The 22,534-nt window shown below is 35.3% G+C and overlaps 1 protein-coding gene and 1 long non-coding RNA gene across 7 annotated transcripts; both read right to left on the bottom strand.

Moving 5' to 3' along the window:
• Nucleotides 1-1,354: 1,354 nt before the first annotated feature.
• Nucleotides 1,355-2,851, bottom strand: LOC148780226 (uncharacterized). Its single transcript, XR_016042102.1, has 2 exons — nucleotides 2,792-2,851; nucleotides 1,355-1,587 (listed from the first exon to the last, which is right to left on the bottom strand). It is a non-coding gene; the product is annotated as an uncharacterized LOC148780226 (long non-coding RNA).
• Nucleotides 2,852-4,232: 1,381 nt separating this feature from the next.
• Nucleotides 4,233-21,170, bottom strand: LOC18434008 (Ypt/Rab-GAP domain of gyp1p superfamily protein). 6 transcript variants are annotated; one of them, XM_088848869.1, is made up of 9 exons: nucleotides 21,047-21,170; nucleotides 19,981-20,278; nucleotides 17,251-17,454; nucleotides 11,077-11,247; nucleotides 10,850-10,966; nucleotides 9,869-10,066; nucleotides 6,610-6,669; nucleotides 6,396-6,494; nucleotides 4,233-4,529 (listed from the first exon to the last, which is right to left on the bottom strand). In XM_088848869.1, exons 3-9 carry the CDS (start codon nucleotides 17,413-17,415, stop codon nucleotides 4,413-4,415), a joined length of 927 nt encoding a protein of 308 aa, XP_088704995.1. In that variant the 5' UTR covers nucleotides 17,416-17,454; nucleotides 19,981-20,278; nucleotides 21,047-21,170; the 3' UTR covers nucleotides 4,233-4,412. The 6 variants fall into 6 exon arrangements, with proteins under 6 accessions (XP_088704995.1, XP_020522727.1, XP_088704996.1 ...); XM_020667068.2 differs by having other exon boundaries at nucleotides 17,251-17,446; XM_088848870.1 differs by having other exon boundaries at nucleotides 19,981-20,260.
• Between the last annotated feature and the right edge of the window lie 1,364 nt (nucleotides 21,171-22,534).

The raw sequence follows: 22,534 nt of genomic DNA, 5'->3' as shown, positions 1-22,534 counted from the left end.
TCCATGTTTACCCTATTTACGAAATTTGAAACTCCAGAAAATATGACGCTTGAAAATCTTGAAAATAGTTAAATCACTTGTTAGAAAAATTACCTTTTGAACATGAAGTTGTTGAACATGAAATTCTACTTTATTTTTATTTTTTAATACCGAACATCTGGATGTCAAGGTGATTAATAAGATAGTTTTCCAATCTCGGCACTCCTTTCTATTGGATTTTTGAGGTGCACATTGCTTTTTATACTATAGTATAAGGTTGCAATATTATGTAAACTTTTTTCTTTGAGACATACATCTATACCCCAACTTTTAATTACGGGTGCAGTTGGCATACGAGTGCATTTGTAGCTGTAGGGGTAAGGTGCACCTTCAACTTTTATCATGAATTGTTTTTAGGATTATCTCAAAATCTATTTTTATATTAATTATAAAATTTTAAATTTTAAATATGATTAAAATCAAGTAGATCTAAACATATGAAAATCTTGAGAATGGACGGTGTAGATAATATGTTGTAAAATGCACTTTTTATTTTTCATGGTCATACATCTCGACATCAAAGGGTTTTTCAACATTAAAACTACTTTTTTCGATGGATTTTTAAGGGACATTTGTAGTTCTACATTATAAGGTTGCATCCTTATATAAAATTTTTCTTTTAATAAATTAGTTTTAATGACAAATAAAATAGAAAATAAATTTTTGCCATTGGATGATGCTGGGTATAATCTGAACAACTGAAGGGTGGTTGGGCACTCTTCAAGCGTCCAGGTAATGTGGATGTTGTACCAATAATTTTGCCATGTGCTCTCTTTCCATCTGTAGTTCTACATTATTAATGTTGTAATACATTACTAGCATAATACATTATCTGAAGTTTTACATTATTAATGTTGTAATACATTACTAGCGTAATATATTATCTGAAAATATTACGTGGAATATTGAATTTCTGTTTACAAGGAAAATTAAGGGAGGTCTTATTTTGAAGAGAGAGTAGCCAAGCATGTAAATCACAATTAGGCGAGCATTATGGAAATAGAAGAAATTGGAATCCAAGTTATATGAAGTTATATGAAGTTGAGAGAGAGAGAGAGAGAGAGAGGGAGAGAGAGAAAATAGACCATGTAAATCACAATTAGGCGAGCATTATGGAAATAGAAGAAATTCGAATTCAAGTTATATGAGGTTGAGAGAGAGAGAGAGAGAGAGAGAGAATAGAGCAGGTATGCAAATCGAAATTGGGCATGAAAAAAAAAAAGTTCAAATCCGAGTGATGTGATATGAAGTTAAAGAGAAAGAAGGGTAGAGAAAGAAAGGGAGAGTGAAGCAGAATAGACATTACAAACAGAGAGAGGGGCAATTCACATCATAACCAAATTACTATGAGAGAGCGGCGCAATTCACATCATAACCAAATTATAGTAAAAGAGATCAAACAAAGAAAAACTTAGAGAGAGAGAGAGAAGAGATGAAACCTAGCAGCTAATTGTTTTGTTGGGTCCAACCCACGCATTTCCATAAGGGATGAGACGAAGGTCAATACGGCCATTAGAGAACATCTTGACCAAATAATTAACAAAGAACCTGGAGCAGTAAGGGCAAAGGGTCTCATATTACAGATTCAGAGAAACTTTTTCAGCACCCCCACCCACGGAAGAATTTAGGGCTAAAAGCAAATACCAAAACCACTAGCAAAAAGAGGAATTTGGTGACTGCCATGAAAGAAGACAGAGCAGCTCCGAGCAAGTGATTTAACCGTAGTTTTTGATAGAGGGAAGGGGATTTTCGGAGCAAGTGATTTAACCTTAGTTTTTGAGAGAGGGAAGGGAAGCCCCTGCCCTTCCATTTTTAGAGTGAATGCGGCCACTTTTGCAGGCTTTGTGAAAGTGAGGACTGGAGTTTGGGAGTTTAGAGAGAGAAAGTAGCAGTGAAGTTTAGTAAGAGTGGATGTGCGTAAGAGAGAGGAAGAATGGCGGGGCAAGAGAGTTTTCGTGGGGAGAACGGTTGGCAAGAGACCCGTGTTATTATCCGTTAAACGAGTGATGAAATCCGTTTTATTTGGACAATGGCGGGGCAAGAGCCCGTTTTTATTTGTTAAACAAGTAATAGATTTTATAGTCATCCGTAATAGATTTCAAATATTTTGGGAAAATTTAAATTTCGAATATTTTAGAAAAATATTGTGTAATTTATTTTTATTTTTTTAATATTAAAAGTGTACTCATGTCTAATAGATTTCACATATTTTAGAAAAATTTTGTGCAATTTATTTCTATTTTCTTACAGTTAGAAGTGTACTCATAGTAAATCTCTTATATAAATCTCATATTTTCTTGCTGTTTCGTGCAATAGATTTTCAGGTACCCAAACGGCCCCTCAGATCTTAATGTTGGTGAACTCAAATCGGTCGAAATGTTTTGTAAAAGAAATAAAAATAAATAAATAGCTAAATATATATATATCCAAGTGTGGGTTGTTCAGGTTTCTAATATTGGACCATAGTACAAATGGGTCAGTGTGATGTTGGAAAAATAAACAAATTATTAAAACAAAGGCAAAAGAATCATTGTCTCCAAGAGTAAGGAAATGAACCATACTGAATAAAAACGAACAATTAATGGTGAATATGGTCTCCAAGAATAAGGAAAAGAATCCTACTGAATAAGATTTAATGAACGAAAGGAAGATAAATATGGTCTCCAAGAATAAAGAAAAGAAGTCTACTAAATAAATAAAAAGAAGAATTCATAACGAAAGGAAGATGAATAGGGATTCAAGAAACGCATACCTAATGTGCACAAGTTCGCTGAAATCTGGAAAAAGCGGAGCTCTCAATAAGAATTTAGACGAATATAGCTCTATAGAAGCGTACATTTATAGGGAAATGATTATATAGAGCCTAGGTTCTAAACAATCAAATTAGAGCCTACCTCAAAACTTTAACCGGAAGAAGTTGTTTTGATGGTCAAATATCCTCAAATTGATCATCTCGACATCAAGATTCATGGACAAGAGAAAAAAATGGATTTCAATTTTTAGAAATAGCACATCTTGTTGTGCATTTTTGGACTGTCAATTTTTAAGTTATTCAAGTTTTCATAGATCTGTTCGATCTACACTGTTTTGAAGCTTAAAATTTTATAATTAAAGATGAAACCATATTTTAAGGCTAATCAAAGATTTCCAATATTAAAACTACATTTCTCGCCAGTATTTGAAAGTAGGATCTAATTTAATTGTTTAGAACCCTGGCTCTGTACAAACCACATCCTTAAAAGAAATCAACAAACATCTCCAAACCGCCTTACTCCAACATGTAAAAATACAAAAAACATTTAAATCCTACAAATAGCTAATCTTGTCGTACGAAAAACATTCAAATCCTAAAAAATAGAAATAGCTAATCTTGTCACACTTTCACGATTTTCAAGTGTCTATAGATTTGCTCAAATTGCACCAGTTTTTTAACTTTCAATTTCATAGTTAGGAGTAAAAACAGATTTTCAAGTCATTGTAAAGATTTCTCATACATCAACTACATCCTCAAACACAAGCGTGTCCTACTTGAATTGTTTCAGCGTAATGCGTCATGGGAACCATACCTAACTTTAAAAAAGACCATGACATAATGGACAGTGGCTTGCCAAGGTTTTAATGTAGTTTCCCTAACTAATACTACTCGGTAAGAACGCATATAATAGGACTCGGGTTAAAGTAAAGAAATAAGGACTTCGCTATTTGATTTGCCATAAATTTGGCTAATTCTCACTTCACAATAAAAAATTTCCCATTAACGTAAAAAATAGTTACAGTTCAAAATCAAGACCTTAAACCTGAGTGAAATTGTAGCATCCCTTGAAATTTAACAGCATTGTAGCATCACTATGATAACAGCATTTTCCATATGATATGAGCGAGCAACTGAGAAGCTTCTACATCAACCCAACAGACAACAGACAACAAAACACGAATACAAAACATGAATGTCTAATGCAAATATGAAATTTTAGAAACTAAAGTTGTAAAAAAGTATTCAATGATGATTGGTCTTCTAAGTACAGAACTCCCATTTCATTCTGCTGTGTCATAATATGTCATGGCACCTGTTCTTGATATGGTTTCAAACAAATGGGCTACATTTACCTTCTAAGTAAGCTCTCTCTCTCTCTCTCCCGATCCAAATTGTAAACTCCATTCTCCCAAGAAGATCCATCCATCACTGGAAATGATTATCAAAGGAAAGGCAACTTATTAACAACGAATAAAAGAATCACATACAGTTTCCACTCCAATGTTTGTATGTGCGATTAATTTATGTTTCTTCCATTCTTTTCTTTTTACAATTTTTAATTCTTTTGCTGGAATAACAAGCAGATATCTTTCATGCAACATGATCAAGGCCTGCTTGATCACTTTCTCGACTGCTTGGTGACCTCAACTTGCTCGTTCCTTGACTCTGTTGGTTGCGATAATTCCCCATTTCGTTTGCCATATTCAATTGTAAGCACCTCCAAGCGCTTTGATACCTGTAAACCACAAGTACATAAAAGATACCAAATTACAATTGTGATGTTAAAATGTGTCCACATTGATAATCATTCTGATCCAGTATGATATGGTTATGCATAAGGCAGACAAATATGAATTCATTTTCAAATTTTGTTTCTTTACTTTAAGCTGGTTAGCAGCCAAAAATATATAAAGCTACAAAGCTACATACAGGAATTGAATGTTTGACTAAGGCACAGCAAGTCACAAGCCGTATGCTCCAAGAAACGCACCAGAAAAACAAGAAATGTGATAACGTGGATGCGTACACACACAACCCCTAAAAACGTCATTAGATAAACGATCCACCAGGAGAACTTGATAAATGAAGGGAACATCTGGAACCATTTATAACCTAGAAAACTTTATACCATTCCAAAGTATGAAGTTGAGTCAAGTGAAATATCTTCAACCCTTAATGCACATTCACACACAATACATGCAAAATGCATTATTTAGTGCAAATGTCCAATTGAGTTATGCATTATCTTAACATGGAGGAAATGTAATCAGCTTCATCATGGAAAAAAAAATGTCTTTTTTCCCCCGCTAAGTTTATACCTATCAGCTAAAAATATGTAAAAAGAGGACATAACCATTTTGATTTGTTTTTATTTTATTTTTGGATAAATGGACTAGATTAGAACTCCAATCCATTACAAGTATCTGAAACATCTCTACAAGGAAACATCTCTGCAACCCATTGTCTAACATGTATATGGGTGCGTGCCTACAGAAACATGCAAAGTGGTTATGACATTCTACTACCCAGCCCATGCATTATACAAAAATATAATTGAGAAAACAATTTAGAAAACATGGAAAAAAAAGAAAATGAGGTTCATCTAACTATAAAGCAAAAAGCAATACAAAGAGTAATAAAAGAAAATATCCTAACAAGCACTACAATGAAAATTTACAGGCCATATATCACATGTATTCCATGCACTTCAAATACACCACTAGAAAAAGAAATAAAAAAAGTCAAAAAATGAATAGTTAGATTTTACAAATGACAATACAAAATAATGGTGAGGGAATCTTTCCATATCTTACAAGATGCATGTACAAAGCAGACGGAAATATCCAAAAATGCTTAAACATAACTAAAGGCAATACTCGATATGATCAATATTTCAAAGAGACAAATAGGAAGTAAAGAATTCAGTATGGCCCTTAAAAGATTTGAGAGAAAAATACACGTGTCAACTTTACAGCACGTTTTAAATGCCCTACAATGTGGGAGCCAAAATGAAAGCAGTAAAATTTCCAAAAATTACAGGACAAATTTTGCACGAAAATGATAAATGGCATTACAAGGAAAAGGGAGTTTTATCGTACACAATATACAGTTATTAAAATTCCTTTACTGCAAATGATTTTATTTCTTACATTCGAGTTAAAGATGAGGATATTGGTTAAGTGCAATATTTTGACACAGTTAATTCACTCAAAATTGTCTATCTCAAAACACAAGTAAGAAACTTACTGATAAAAATACCCACAGCAAATGATGGAAACAGTATCAAACCTATTTTTTTTCTTAGTAAACAAAATGAGATTGGAGAGAGTCCAACAAAAGAAAATATTAATAACTTTGCAGCTTTCTGAACAGAGTTTGTTGATAGTCAAAGACAACTCAAGAAATTTTTTTTTCTTTTATTTTGTTGGAAAAAGTATTCAAAGAAAGCTTTCTCAAATCATCGAGTTTGTCATGATAATTTATTGGCGCTAGCAGTACCCCTCTTGCCAATCTTGCAACAGAAATTGAGCTTTCACTAAACTATAACTACAAGAAGAATAAAAATCAACGCATAAGTGAATCAAAAGGGAAAAGGCAAAACCTTGATAGAGTAGGCCAATGGCAGTAGGACATCTGGATTTAATGCATCTTGAGGGAAGTAACGCAAAGCATTTATAAGTTTTTCAAAAGGTAACTTGACCTGATGACCAGAAGAAGAATCAGTTAAATAACGTTTTTGATCGGTGATTAACTTAAATCTATTATTTCTCAGTTCAAGATTAAGTAGAAATGGCTGCTAAGCAGTAAGAACTCACCAATTCATTCTCGCAGTATCTCAACAAAGCTAGTCCTACTTTGAAAACAATTTTAACACCCTGCAGAAGACATAACATGTTCAGCATAAGCTGTAACAAAGAGAAATCTATGCATGAAGTAAACATATTAAATGGAACTTAAGGCCTTTTTCCATTTTTAAGTGCAACCAATACACTTTGGTTTAGAGGCATTATTCACAGATGACAGCAATTCAGTGACCAAGTTAGGAAACAGGAAGTCAAAATCATTTAATAGGATGTGTTGCAACAGGACGAGATTCCTCGGTGGCAATGATCTTGCAATATGAGCTTGAGACTAGGCAATCAAAATACCAAAATTTCCAAAAGATTGGCAGGTGATAGAGGAGAAGAAATTCAATTTGTAAGATCTCGGGTGGACTAGAGTAGAGAAGAGCCATCAAGATTAAACATGTGTGCATGGGCAAGGGCAAAGCCGAGTAAGGTGAGCATCAGAGGTGACAAGTAGTTTTTGCTTAGTAAATGATTGTTCCTATATTGGATACTTGAGCTAGATTGCCCTATTCACCAAGATCTCTCTTGAGGATAAAGACATAATTGATGAGGTAGTTACAGTCAAGAGTGATATGCAAACTTTCTAGAGACAGGATAATTTTGGTCCACACTAAGGAATGGCGATCCCCGTTGGAATCTCGCATAGGTGATCTGGAGCCCAAGCACCGCATGTTTCCCCCATCAAGGGAGCTCAATCCCTGCTTTATAAGGATCTTGATCCCTGATTAGAAGGGATCTTGATTGCTTTGGAAGGGCGTGACCCCACTGAAGATGTGGCGCAACCATGATTTAGACTGATTTTGTGCTATTCTTTACGCTTTTTGACAATTTTCTACCTAATAACCATCCGATCTTTGTTTTTGGTTTCCATGGTCGTGGTTTGCATAAGTAGTTGAAAATTCGCAAACCATCTAGGAATCGCCAGAATTGGCTAGGACCTAGGAGGCTCCCCATCCCAAATGGTCCCGAAGAGGGGAATTGCCAGGGTTGTCTAGAACTAGGCATTTGTCACTATAGTGAATCACCTATCTCGTGCAATTCAATGTAGGGACTTGGGTGATTCCTAAGTTATGCTCTTGTCATGGCCCTTCAATTTTATATTTCTTAGTTGTCTATGAGATTTTAGGCTATAAAGTTCTCATTGTACATGTCTGTAGATAATTTCTCAATCTTTTGAATCACTTTTAAAAATTACATATATAGACATATATATCATCATCACCATTTGAGCCTTATCCCAACCATTTGGGGTCAGCTATATCACTCTTTTTCCCCCATTTCACTTTATCTAGGGCTATACTTTATCTAGGGCTATAGCCTCAATCAGTCCATAAGCCATCATATCCATTCTCACTACTTTCATCCATATCTTTTTTAGCCTTCCTCTTGCCCTTTTAAAGCCTTCCACTTGAACCAAATCTCCCCCCCTAATCAGTATTGTTCTGGATGGACGCTACCAATGGCCAAACCACGTAAGTCTATTTTCCCTCATCTTATCGCCTATTAAAGCCACTTCTAAGTTCTCTTGGAAGTATTCATTCCAAATTTTATTTCTTGTCTTGCCACTCATCCATCTCAACATCTTCATCTCAACTAAACTCATTTTATGAACATGTTGTTTCTTGAGATACCAACATTCCATCCTTAAAGCATGGCTGGTCTTACAACCATGCTATAAAATATCTCCTTTAGATTTATTGGTATGCAATGATCGCATAAAATTCTAGTTGCACATCTCCACTTCGCCCGCCCAGCTCTAATTCTATGTGCGACATCTTCCTCAATTTTTTGATTATCTTGGATTATCGACCAAAGATATCGAAAATAATCTCCTTTAGGTTGGCCATCAATCTTAAATACTTCCTCGTTTCTACTTCTATTATTACTAAATTTGCATTTTATATATTTTGTCTTAGACTGGCTAATTTTAAAACCTTTGGACTCAAGAAAATCTCTCCAAAATTCTAACTTTGCTTTGATGCCACCTCTAGTCTCATCATTCAAAACAATGTCATCAACGAACAACATACACCACAATATCTCATCTTGTAGAAGCCTAGTTTGCTCATCCAAAACCAAAACAAAGATGACCCCTGATTGTATGCCTATTGTCATTGAAAACCACTTGTCTCTCCATTAATAGCCCTGACACTAATTAGCACTCCCTCATACATGTCTCTCACCACGTCACTATATCCTCTAAAGACTCATTTCTTTTCCAACACTTACCAAATTAGCTCTCTAGGTATCCTATTGTATGCTATCCGAATCAAAAAGACCATGTAGAGGTCTCTTCCTTCTCCCAAACTTCTCAATCAGTTGTCTAACTAGGAAAATAGCCTCAATTCTTGACCTCCCTAGCATAACGCCGAACTGATTTTTGCAAACACTCATTTAATATCTAGTCGGTACTAATTCACTCTCCCCCACAGCCTCATAGTGTGGCTCATAATTTTGAAAGTGATCAGCGTCAGAGCCCGTATCTCTTTGTTTAGTGAAACTACAATACATATGTATAATAACTTTGACCACAGAAATATTGTGAGTAATATCACTCAATTATTTTATTCCATGAGCCGCATAGCATGTAGGAATTTCGAAACCTAGGTGTAAGTGTCCCAGATTGCATCTCAACCACTTACATAATGATCTCAACCACTTACATAATGAGCCAGGTCATTTTCTAAAGGGGCATGAAATAGACAAGTCTCTAAGTACTAAAGCTGAGGCACACATACACAAGCATCCTTATGAGCACTTTATTTTTCACGCTCAAAACAATAAAAACCAGATACGAGCCACTGCACACCTCAATATCTGTAAACTCTCATATTCTATGTCATAAAAAGAAGGCTTTCTTCCCAGCTTTGTGTGAATGGTTTTTAATCCAGATCGATGACATCATTTCAACTCACCTGAAATCAACCTCATGCAAACAACTAAAGGAACCAGAGCACGCCAATGCAGAACAAGTTTTAGATGATATTTATTCTGAAGTATACATAATTAGAAACAGGTATGCCCAACAGTGATCCCGGACTTCCACCAAAAAGATGAAAGAGAGAGGTGTAGAACCTAGGGGCAAGCAAGAAAGATTCATGCGATAAAATAGAAATCCCACAAATAAAAATTCTGAAGCATAGTGAACTCCAGCAGGGTACTCAGGTGTGCCACAAACCAAACACAAATTGTCATTTAAGAATAAGATGGACGCAAGATCACTGACCTCAAAAAGGAAAACATCCCATATTCGAAGAGCCAAAGGGAAAGGGAATGAATATGTGAATACAGTTATAAACCACTGGCTTGCATACATGCTTGGGTTGATCATTTCTTGCATAAAATGTTGTCCCAGTTTTGGCAATTGCTCCTTCACCAATTGCTCAAACTGAGAAAGGTATTGCTGTACAAGTGGCAAACCCACCTGCTCCATAAAGCACAAGGTAGAAAAGAATAAATGGATGAGCAACAGTTGCTTGGAGTCATCCACATCAGAATAGTGATGATAAGTCAAAAGCAAACTTCAGATACGTAATTTATAAACCATCAATAATCCTAAGTGACAATGTTTAACAAGAGAGCCAATCGGTCCAACAACATATTCAACCAGAGTGTTTAGTTTTGTATTTGAATCAATTTAATGTTATTTTGATTTCGACAACATGGGCCGAATTCTATGTTGAGTTCAGTAATGTAAAGCCATCCTTCTCACTAAATTATTTCACAAGGTGCAATCTATAGAACATCCTCTTAGTCTAAGAATAATTCTATTAAGGTTTATTGTGGAATGAAGAAACTCAGGGAAGTAAATCCGTAATGAAATAAATAGGACTCCACTATGGTAGCAGGTTCAAAGAAGTCCTTTGAAGGTGTTGTAAACAGAGCCTGTATATAGGACATAAACATCTACATTTAAAAGACCAATCCTCATAATGCCTAGTAGCACGTCAAATCGGAGACAAGGTACACAATGCCTATATCAATTTTGTGCCCATATGCATCACTAGGATCTTAAAATCTTCCCCTTGTTTTCCCTTTTCTTTTTTGGTTTATTTAATTTAATATAGGATCTCAATATTGGCATCAGATTAACAAGCACAGCGAGAAATTATAGAAGAAACAGCAATGAACTTGGCAGGAGAGGAAATAACAAAAACACAAACTCTTCAAAGGAATGTCTAGTGGCATGTAAGCAGAAGACCATTACCAAGTATAAACCCTCCATTGGCGCATGAACTGCTCCTTTCAGCAAAGCAACCAACAGCCAAAAAGCATCTTCTTCACTCATATAAAGAAGTAATAAACCTGCCAAAAACCCCATTCCCTACATATGCAAAATTATTTGATGGATGAAGATTTCACTAGACACTCATGATGTTACTAGAACAAAAAACACAACGATGAGTTTTTATGTGAAGTACACTGCATTCATACCTGGACGTACCCAACATTTCTATCATACACGGAGTATGCTTTCAATACATTGTACAGGGATCTTTGACCTGGCCCATGTCTTTGCTGAAAGAAAACGTGCGATGGGAAGGTGCGGGATATATCTCGTATTATATCAAGCTCTGATGCTGATGTTTCATAGATGACCAGTTGCTGGATGAAAGAAAAAGAAAATGTTCAGAAACCAAGAATCTGAAGCAGCCTGAAAGACAGAAATGATCAAGACTTAGCAAAAATGAAAAGAAAAGTGCACACTATGATATTGACTTCAGATCCCATCTCACCCAACAACAAAGGAATATTGAATGATATAAAATAAGAATCTCATAAAATATAGATACACTATCACCAACTGAAAGGTTTCCCATATCCATTTCAAGATGGCAGGCACAGTTTCTTCGCAAGAATAACTAATGGAAATTTATTAGAATTTCTAGCACATTTGCCAGAGGGGAGTTTCCGACAGCATTCACTCCCCACCGTTTCACCATCAATAGAATCTAGACAGTGGGCATCGCGTTACAGTGCTTAAAGTTCTTTCTTTTCTTTTCTTTTTTTCTTTCCCACTACCCCCTGGCCCCCTCCCTTATGAATCGGACTGAGCTCAAATTTTGGGCATCTATACTTCCCACTTAGACACACCTGCATAAAATATAAAAATAAAATATTTCTAAAAATAAAATAACTACATTACCCCTGAAGTATGCATGGTATTTTGATTATGTCTTTTGTTAGAAATAATGTTCTAATATTTTTTACAAGTGCACCCAAATGTGAAGTATATGCGCACGAAATTTTAATCCAATAAGTTTGAAAGAAAAAAAGAACATAAAGTTAAAATAAACATACATGCTCTCAACCATCCAATCTAGATTGGATGGTGAAGAAGCCGAGAGCAAATGCTGTAGACAAAAGCTCTGGGTAATTTAATGAAATTAGCCTGCAAAAACCATGTTCGCAGCACTTATTTGACCATAGTTTTTCAACATGCACTCTGTTCACTGTGATGAACAATGTTAGAAAAAATGAAATTTGAAAACGCACCATAAATTTATTTATTTTTAACCCAATGAACATAGACTGTTAGTTTCATGGGATGATTGGATCTAGGCCTTTGAGGAATTTTTTTCATCCCAACTTTTCTAGATGCCACATAAACATTAGATTGAAAATTCGAAAAAAAAAATAAAAAAAATTTGATTTTGAATTCTTAACGGCCTAGATCTCAATTTTCCCTAAGGGGCAGTCTAGATTCATTGCTAGAGAGTGTGATTTTGACATTTTCTAGTTGCAAATCCAATTTTTTTTTTTTTTTGACATTGATTATTCGGATGATGAAAGTGCGAGTGCAAAATTTGGGATCATACAAATGCCATGAACACGGTTTTTTAAAAGAGCGAGGCTTCTTTATACTACAATATAACAGCGACATGAAATGACTCCCTTATATGTACACACACACATATTGGTGGTTGAAACTCGGCTCGGGCCATGTACTAGCCCTGGCCCAAACAGAGTTACTAGGGTGAGTCTAAGTGGACTTACCCAAGTAGTGTGCAGCTCCAGAAAAGGAAAAGTATAAATAAATAAATAAAACTTAAAAATTAAAAATAGGAAGACAGTATTTTGGCCACCTGCCCAAGAGAGAGAGGGCTTTGGGTATGTGGCCAAAGGGAGAGATCTTTAGCCATCATCTCTCTCACGCACGAATATCTCTCCCTCTCTCTCTCACGCATCTCTCTCACAAACACAAGCATCTCTCTCTCTCTCTCTCTCTCTTCCCATTAAGAAGGGACCAATCTAACTTTGCAGAGATCCATAGCGTTTCAAAACCCAATCTAAATTACCATCTAATCTCCAAAACCCATTTCTCGGTTTCCTTCTTTTCCTCTATTGTCTCAATTTGGGAAAAATCCTTCTCCGCTTTATTTGTTTCTCACTTTTTTTGCACCATGGACTGGTCATACAGCGACACAGCTCAATCCTTGAGAAAACCATTGACTGTTGAGACCTTTCTTGACCTTTTGATATGCTCTGTCCTCATTTGAATGATAGTGATAGAAACAACGGGTAGATCTCCACCCCATTTTAGAGAGAGAGAGAGAGAGAGAGAGAGAGAGAGGTGACTTGCGGGGCTATATACCCCTTTTAGACAGATGAAAAAGGGAAGATTTTTGCCCCCTTCTAGAGAGAGAGTGTACCTAGCTGCACATCAATGACAGAGCATGTACCTGACTGCTCATCCAAGACAGAGAGTAAGAGATGAAACGGGCACAATGCCCCCCATTTCAGAGAGAGACAGAGATGAAATAAGGGGCAGTGCCTCTGTGTGTCTACATATATTGTATATATATAGACACAAACACACTCTTGGAGCTAATTTCTACAGCATTAACTCGTGGAGCGAAAACTCCTAAGAGAACCTATGTGGGATAATTTGTTTCACCCTAAATTTTGTAGATGACCCATATTCATCATAATGAACTCATAAAAAACATCAAAAAAAATTTTTCCAAGAAATTGCATATTTAGGAGAGAGGAAAATGTAGTGATCATAGGCCGCCCATATCAGGAAAGAAAAGAAAAGAAAATAGAGCTACCATGAGTTCTTAGGGGGATTTGTCCAACCCCAAATTTTGTAGATATGCACTTGATCGACAATACTAAAGGCTTAGATCTAAGATGGACAGCCAGCAATGCATACACTAAATTTTCCGGCAATACATACACTAAACTTGCTTTTCCCTGAAGAATGTTTCCAATTTTTTTAGATTGTTCATTGTGTTTAATTAAGAGAATGCATTTGCAAAACTTGTTGTCAAATAAATCCCCATAGGTGTTTACGGGTTATGTCCCATGAGCTAATTTTATAGAAATTAGACAGGGGTGCACGCAAGTCCTGTCTCTCTTTCTCTCTCCCTCCCTCTCTTAGTAAAGAAAAACTGAAAATAATTAAAAATGTATAAGATCCTAACATGGAAGAATTTCCATGGTTCAAAATTTCCATAAATTCATTTAAGTACCAAACAGCCAAAAACTGCATTAAAGTGTCAATTCATCATATCAAAATAAAGAAAACTGAAACTGCAAAAAATACAAAATATGGAACAATTTCCATAGCATTTTCCAAAGTTCTATTGAAATATTAAAGAACTAAAATTAAATTAGAAAAATAAATGAAAACAAAAGATAGAGAAAACAAAAAATGATATAAAAAAAAGTACCACATCCATTAACTAGGTAAATACCGGATTGTCTACAAAGAGACCATTTATCTTTTGTATAAGGAAGTCACAATCATTCCCACTCATTAGATGTCAAATTGGATGGCTTGGGGTAAGTCACAAAGCCCGAGAACTTTTTTTTTTTTAACTTTTTGTCTATTCAGTGACACTCTTACAACCACCAATTTTTTAATTTTAGGGTAGAGACAAGAATGATTGTGACCTCCATGTACAAAAGATAAATGACCTCTTTGTAGACAATCCCATGCCTAAAACATCAAAGCCAAAAACCTTTTTCCAGGTGAATAAGTCAAAACCTCATTATATTAAATGGAAGAAACATTGTTGCAAAGATATAAAAAAAATAGTACTAATAATATTACTATAATAGTGATATGCATAGGGGAGTGATTTCATGCCACCATGTCATTGTAATATAATGAAACCACACTTCTAAAAAGGCGTGTTTGTGGCATTTGCATGAACCCAAATTTTGAACACCCTCTCTTCATCCCAATAATCAATTCCTCAAAAAATAAGATAGAGCCAAAATGAATACTCCTTCAATAATGAATCTAGACCATCCAGTTGGTAAATTTCAAGATGTACGTATTCACAAATTCAACATCAAATTTTTCTATTTTAACATTCTCAATCTAATGATAATAAAGCTATCTAAAAAATTTGAAAGGAAAAAAAAATCCTTCTAAAGCTTAGATATAAGTAGCTCACAAAAAATGGACTGCCTCTATTAACTATGCTAAAAAAATCTAGGGTGTGTTCTCAAATTTTGCTTTCTTGTGATTGTTCATTATAATGAAAAGAGTGTATATTTAAAAACTAAGATCAAACAAATGGTTCTAACATGTTTTTTAAGGATTGTTTCATTATATTGCTACAGATCTGTTTGTGTGTGTGTGTGTGTGTGTATATGGAATGCAAGTTTAGTAATAATGGGGTAGAAATGATGAATTAGTTAAGATTGATGGCCAAGAAGCATCTAAAAGATATTATTTTTGATATCTTAAGCCCATAATTGATCAGAATGGAGAGATTGAGGAAAATGCCGCACATAGAATTATATCTAGGTAGATGAAGTGGAGATGTGCTTCTGGAGTCTTATGTGATTATCGCATATGAATGAAACTGAAGGGGAATTTCTATTAGGATGATCGTGTGATCAGTCATGCTTTATAGGACGAAATATTGGGCAGCCAAGAAATAACATATTCATAGAATGAGTGTAGCTGAGATGCGAATGTTGAGATGGATGAGTGACAAGACAAGAAAGGATAAAATTTGGCATGAATACATCCAAGGGACCTTAGAAGTGGCTCCAATAGGCGATAAGATGAGGGAAAGTAGACTTAAGTGGTTTGACCATGTGTAGTGTTGACCGAGAACAACACCAGTTAGGAAGAGCGATTTAATTGGAATGGAAGGCTATAGAAGGGCAAGGAGAAATGCTACAAGGCCAAGGATGGAAATAGTGAGAAGAGATATGGTAACTTATGGTCCCCTCGATAAAGCAAAATAGCATAACATGATTCGTATAGTTAACCCCAAATAGTTGGGATAGAATGGTGGAACATGATTCGTGTAGCTAATCAAAATTAGATGGGATAAGGTTCGGATGATATATATATATATATATATGTATCTGTGTGTGTGTGCGCGCACGCGCGTGCAAAACCCCTAAAAACTGAAATTCTTTTCCAACTTTCCCAAAATCTAAAATAAAGAAACCAAACAATAAATCAAAGAAACAATAAATATGGCAAAAGGAGTGGCTAAAGTCGCCACGGAAAGCTGTCAAAATATAGCCCCAAACAAGGGTTTTGTGTGTGTGTGTGCGTATAGATGTGTGTCTATATACACACACACACACACAGAGATTGCCAAACTTGCTCCCCCCTCTCTCTAAAAGCCAACATTTCAAACCCGAAAACCAACTCAAATTTTACTAGTTGCCAAAATGTCCCTATGATTATTCAAAAAGACAAAGAAAACCACTCCAAAATAGCTTAAAATGGTGAAAAATACAAAAGGGCATTTCTGAAAAAAGCATAAAAGTGCAGAAGAATGAGAGAGAGAGAGAGGGGGGGAACAAAAATCACCAAAGTTGCTCCCCCTCTTTCCCTCTAAAAGCCAACATTTCAAACCCCAAAACCCACTCAAATGTTACGAGTTGCCGAAATGCCCCTATTAATACTGGCAAAGATGAAGAAGACCACTCCAAAATAACTTTAAAAAATGGAAAAAAAAAAGAAGAGCATTTCTGGAAATAGTATTTAAGTGCAGGACAGGCCGGTTCATTCTAGACCATTGAATTGGCCATTCTAGGCAGCGAACCCGAAATACTCCAGACAATTCAGTCTAGACCCATTGAACCGACCAATCTAGGGATAGAACTGGATATTCCCTAATATAATGCCAGTTCCATAGACCCTACAGGTTCGGGACCGCCGGTCCGACAACTTACAATTTATCGGTCAGACCAGCCAGACCAACCAGTATAGTTCAGTCTTTATCACCGTGTGTAAAACACAAAAGAACGAGATACCTCATTGTTCCCATTCATCATTATCACCAACATTTTTCTTGAGGACTGTGATCACATATACTTTTGTGAATAAGTCCAACTATCTCAACAAGCAGCTTCTTATGTAAAGGTCACTAAAAACACGTTCACTCAAGGCTTATAAAAAATTAATTGACCCAAGTAAAGTAACCATGATAGTATCAGCATATTTTATAAATCCATGACCATTTTGTGTGCCCAATCAGGATGGTTCGACTGTCATATCAACAATAATAATCTAATATTACTTTTCAAGAAATAATCACAAAACAAAAGATGTATGCAGCCCCAGATTCAATATGCTACTAACCAAAAGGCACTAAGGAACAAGCCAAAAAGAAAAGAAGATACCTCGTAAACACCAGCGTTCATTAGTAAAAGATCCCGACTTCCAGATATCAATTGCCACACAAGACCTCTTAAGCAATCAGGGATTCCCTTTCTTATACGCCTCTTGACTACAAGAGGTTTCCTTCTGACATAGTGTTTCCAATCACTTCCACCAATCCCAATCATTTTCCTCCATTTCCGCGCCCTCCTTTCCTCCCTGAGAAACTAATTACATAGACATTAAGCATTTCCTCATGGTATTAATAAAACAAAAAATCAACCAGCAAATCATAAATACAACAGAGAAACTGTCAAAGAGAGTAACAAAACTATAGTGAAATTTGTGAAGCAAAAGTGGGTTATATGTGGGCACGTTTAGATGTGTTCAGGGATGCACCTATTACAGTGACTCATCCTCATAAAATCCATCTCGGAGATGGATTTGGGATCTAAAATTTGACCAGTCCAACATCTCGACCACCACAATCGCGAATCTAAGAAACAGGATCTATGCCAGAAATGGATTTACAGTGGTTTGGAATGTGTTTTAAGTACTATATCCCTAACCAGAGTGGATGCACGAGTTGGCCAACTGCCAAATACTTTTTCATTCTCTATTTAACTAAAGGTGTGAATCAAATCCCACTTAATTTCGTACTTGGTTCAGAAAATACCATTAATATTAAACAAATGAAGAAATGATAGCTGTACATGGAATTACACAGAATAATACTGAATCCCCAGTTGCTGTTGAGTTAATATTGCCTAAAGAAAATAACCCTGCCGTTTGTATAGTGATACTGAATATATGATCATTCACGACGAAGATGCCAGAGACCAGCTTGAGTGACTTTAGCAACTTTTCCATGTGTTTCAATTGACTTCAAGATTGCATGACATATGAAAATAAAGTCAAAGAACATGGAGCACTAATAGATCACTCTCTACCTAACAAGAGAGTCTTTGTATGATTTTTTAAATAAGTTGGTATGTCTTAATAATTTCCTGCATAGAAGTTACTCCAAAAAGTCCACCAAGTGGTTTTGGCATGTAAGATCCTTGAGCCACAAATAACAGTTAAAACAAAATGGTTTACATGAGAGAGACATGAGGACACAAGGTGCACATCATTCAAATGAATACATAGCATTATCCAACCTTAACCATTCAAAGCATGTTCATTCACATAGTAGATTTTCAGAAGAAAACCCAGACAAGTGACCATCACATTTTTGGATGGAATTTAGGTCATCAATATTGCTCATAGTGAAGAGCACAAAATAGAAAGCCATCCATTCATAATTTGATTGCAGGAAATTAGGAAACAAACAAATGGCCCAGGGTACAATGATTAATATGCAAAACTGATTAAATCTAACAAGAAACCATGGAATTAATAAGTTATCTATGTAGTAGGCCTTCTTAGAGAGATCTGACTACTTTTTATTTATCAGAACTACCTTCTTGGATTCTCTGTCACCAATATACAATAACGGACGATCTGTGTCTTAGTGTCCCTAACCTTGCCATTGCCGACAGCATATTCACAATATTGAGCTCATATCTCTCTCTTCTCTGACCCGGCCAGACATTCGTGGGGGTTTCACTCTCTCTTCTCTCCTCTCTCTTTGGTTATATATTTCACACCTGTCTTTTCTTGAGGATTGTGAAGAAACTGTTGCAGAAATACACACCTTACTGTAATTCCTGTAAATGTTGAGATGGCAGTGGGTTTCTGTCTAATGTTAATTTATGCTTTTGGATGGTATTCTCTCTCTCTCTCTCTCTCTCTCTCTCTCTCTCTCTCTCTCTCTATCTGTTCCAGGAGGGTGTTGCGGGCACCAGAAGCTGTCAAAGGTGGTGACATCAAAAGATTCGGGTGGTGAGTGGGTTTCCATTATAGCATCATTCTAACCCTTATACCTCATCCCTCCAGCAACTGTAATTAAGAGATTTTGCGTTTGAGATGGCTTTTTGAGTTTTGAAAACTCTTTTTGAATGTAATGCTTGGTTGCCTTATTTTGCTCAGCCTACATGGATATTGAGCTCTACATATCAAATCCCAGCTTGCAGATTAGCAACCAATAAACAAAAAGAAATTATATTTTCCATTAAAAAAAAAAAAAAACTTGTTGTATAACCTACCAATAAAAAATTCTCAAAAAGAAAAAAACATCGTATCACCTCATGGCAATCTATGTATCACAATACAGTAACCTATCATCCGCCGTAGTGAGCACCAAAAATTGTAGAGCCACAGATACAAGCATTACATCACAGCTTTCCCTTTTCTTTTAATTAACATGCAAACACATCCACTATGTCTTGTGTGATGATTAATAACACAAATTGCTACCATTATCCATCACAGGGGTATCAATATAACCATCTACTTGACACATCTAGTCATCCCAAGAGCATTATAGGATGTATATGTTGTTATTCAGGGTTGTAGTTGGAATGATTCTCATTCCAGCAAACAACTAGATCTTGTGTGATCATGCCCAAGGTGTAACTTATGATGAGGATGGGAGTAATAACAGAAAAGAAAAGAGAAAAAAAATTAAAATGATTATTACGACTTCATTATGCATGACTGCAACTATCTTTACATTAGACTAAGCACACGATATACCACCCGATGGCAACACGCAAAAAATTTTACACATGACCATGCTATAACAGTAGACAAGAATCAGCAAAAAGTGCTATGAAACAAGACAAAAGACAGAAAATCATATTAATCCGTACCTCTCCTTGTCAATCAAGGGCTTACTCTTGGTTAACCCTTCTGAAGAGTTGTTCTGGTCCTGCTTCACAAACCCAAACCTGTCCACTGGCCGAGGAGAGGGAATTGGTCCCGGTTCAAAATCATCGACACCTGTTCTTTTCCTATCCATTTCATAAACAGGTATCATGGTCCTGGTTCCAAATTATTGCCACCCATTTTTTCGTCTCCAATTCATGGACAGGTATCATCACCTCTTGCATTCTTTAGGAAGTAATAAGATGGGATCCTCTTCAGCCATAGCTACCTCAATGCCAATCTCTAGTCAGTGATCACATAAGAGAAGGTAGCATAAAAACATCAATTAAGATTTGAAAACCATTGAGAGTTAGTACTCTGTAATTTTAAAATAAACCCCAATGGTAAACAATCTTTCTATGGAACAAACAACTAAGCGTTTAATGTAGAAAAACAAAACAAAGGAAATAAATTTTACATCAGAAACAATTCATATGGTGGCAAGGAATAAGTTTCAGAGGTTCACATAACACCTAAAATTCCCAAATTCCCAAATTCAAGTCCTGATTCCAAAAAAAAATTTCTTGAAAATCTATATGATCACGCACCAAATTACTTCCTGAAAATCTATATGATCACGCACCAAATTACTTCCTGAAAATCTATATGATCACGCACCAAATTACTTCCTGAAAATATATATGATCACGCATCTAAAGTGAGTGCCAAAATATGGCCTACCGATATGACTCATGTATGTCAAAATTTTCACCAAAGGAACATCTCTAGACATGAAAAATCAGAGAAAATAAGTCCACATGATAGTGCTTCATGAACAGAACATTCAATCATGATAGAACTTATCAAGCAAGTAGCCATTACATTCCATTTTTATGTTTTCATCACAATTAACAATAGATAATAACTCAAAACTGTGAGTATTCTGAATATGGTTCTTTTGGACAATCAAAATTCTTACCAACCAACAGAGCAAAAAGCGTATGAAATGCCAAATAAACATGGATTCAGAAAATGCAAAAGAAACAAATGACAAGAAAATAAAAGAAAAACCCGAATTCGCGTCGCTCCAGGACCATCAAGAAGAAAAATTTAGAGAGAGAGAGAGAGAGAGAGTCAAAAGGGAACAATGGAGTGACAAGCAAACCTGACTAATGTTAATTGAAAAGAATGACAAGAAATCAACTCCAGACAAAGATGAAGCGAGCGATAACATAGAGAGAGAGAGAGAGAGAGAGGAAAGAGAGGCTCACGCCAATGGCCCTGCTTAAAAACTAATTGACGGGGAAGCCCCCGATGAATGGAGGATGCCATTTACATGATTTTATTCATCAAAAGATTTTATGTTCTTGGAGTATATTTGTTTCATTTACTCCCTCGTCTAGATTTTAGATCTTAAATTCTTGGAATTTAATTTTTTCAACCCAAAGGCTAATCCAAAAAAGTATAGTAAATCACACTCTTTATGTGTTCGAAAAAAATAATGTCTCAATCTTAAATATGAACCGTCTTGATTTTCAAAGGTGAGATCTAAGTATTAGAAAAACTTAACTTAAAATTTTATTTTAAAAACAATTATTTAATAATTATTTGTTGGTTTCCAAAATTTTATATTCAAAAAATTTTCAAAGCAGGCTTCCTGCCAAGGGAATAAGTATAAATTATATGCTCATGTGGCAACATAGCATACATGCTCATAATCCCATGAAATAGAGTGTTCGGATGCTGGAAAATCCTCTGATTTGATCATCTCAACCTTAAGATGTATGAATATGTAAAAATTAACAAATAAAATCAAGTCTTAAAATAATACATATTATAATAAATTATCTAGACGGTCTGTTTTAAGATTTTCAAGTATTTATAGATCTAGCCAATTTATTAAATTTTAAATTTTATAATTAAATAACAAAAATAGATTTTCAAGCCATCATAATATTTTCGACACAATAACTACTTCTCTAGACAAAATTTTATAGGTGTGTCTTACTTCTACATAAAAAATATAACATCTTATACAAACCTCACCCTTTTATTTCATGATTGTGTGGTACTTTAAGCAATCAAAGTAAGCCGTACCTCCAAATAGTGTAGAAAGATGTTATTTTAGTGTTCGAAATCTTTGTGATGTCTTGAAAATATATTTTTATATTTAATTATGAATTTTAAGGCTTCAAAAATAGTATAGGTTAAACAAATGTATGAACACTTAAAAAACTTGAAAAAAAATGACCCAATGCTTACAAGACTCCCTATTTTAAGGTATTGAAATATTTTTTTCCTTACATCCATATATCTTGAGGTCAAAATGATCAATTAGAGGTTTTTCAGTTTGAAAAGAACTATTTCTAATGAGTTTTGAAAGTGTGCCTTATTTATATAGTATATAGTTGACACCTTGTATAAATTTTTTCTTTTATAAAGATTTACATACAGTTATTTTGACACGTTATGTAATTATGGCGAATACGAACCCCAAAATTGGCTATTCCGGAGGATTGGGAATGTTATGGTTGGTGTTTGAAACGCACTGTAAACGAT

The sequence above is a fragment of the Amborella trichopoda genome, chromosome 10 (assembly GCF_054954075.1).
Source record: "Amborella trichopoda isolate Santa Cruz 75 chromosome 10, AtrichopodaSantaCruz75HAP2 v2.0, whole genome shotgun sequence".
In the NCBI taxonomy this organism is placed as follows: Eukaryota; Viridiplantae; Streptophyta; class Magnoliopsida; order Amborellales; family Amborellaceae; genus Amborella; species Amborella trichopoda.
This window is presented reverse-complemented; position numbering and strand designations above follow the sequence as displayed.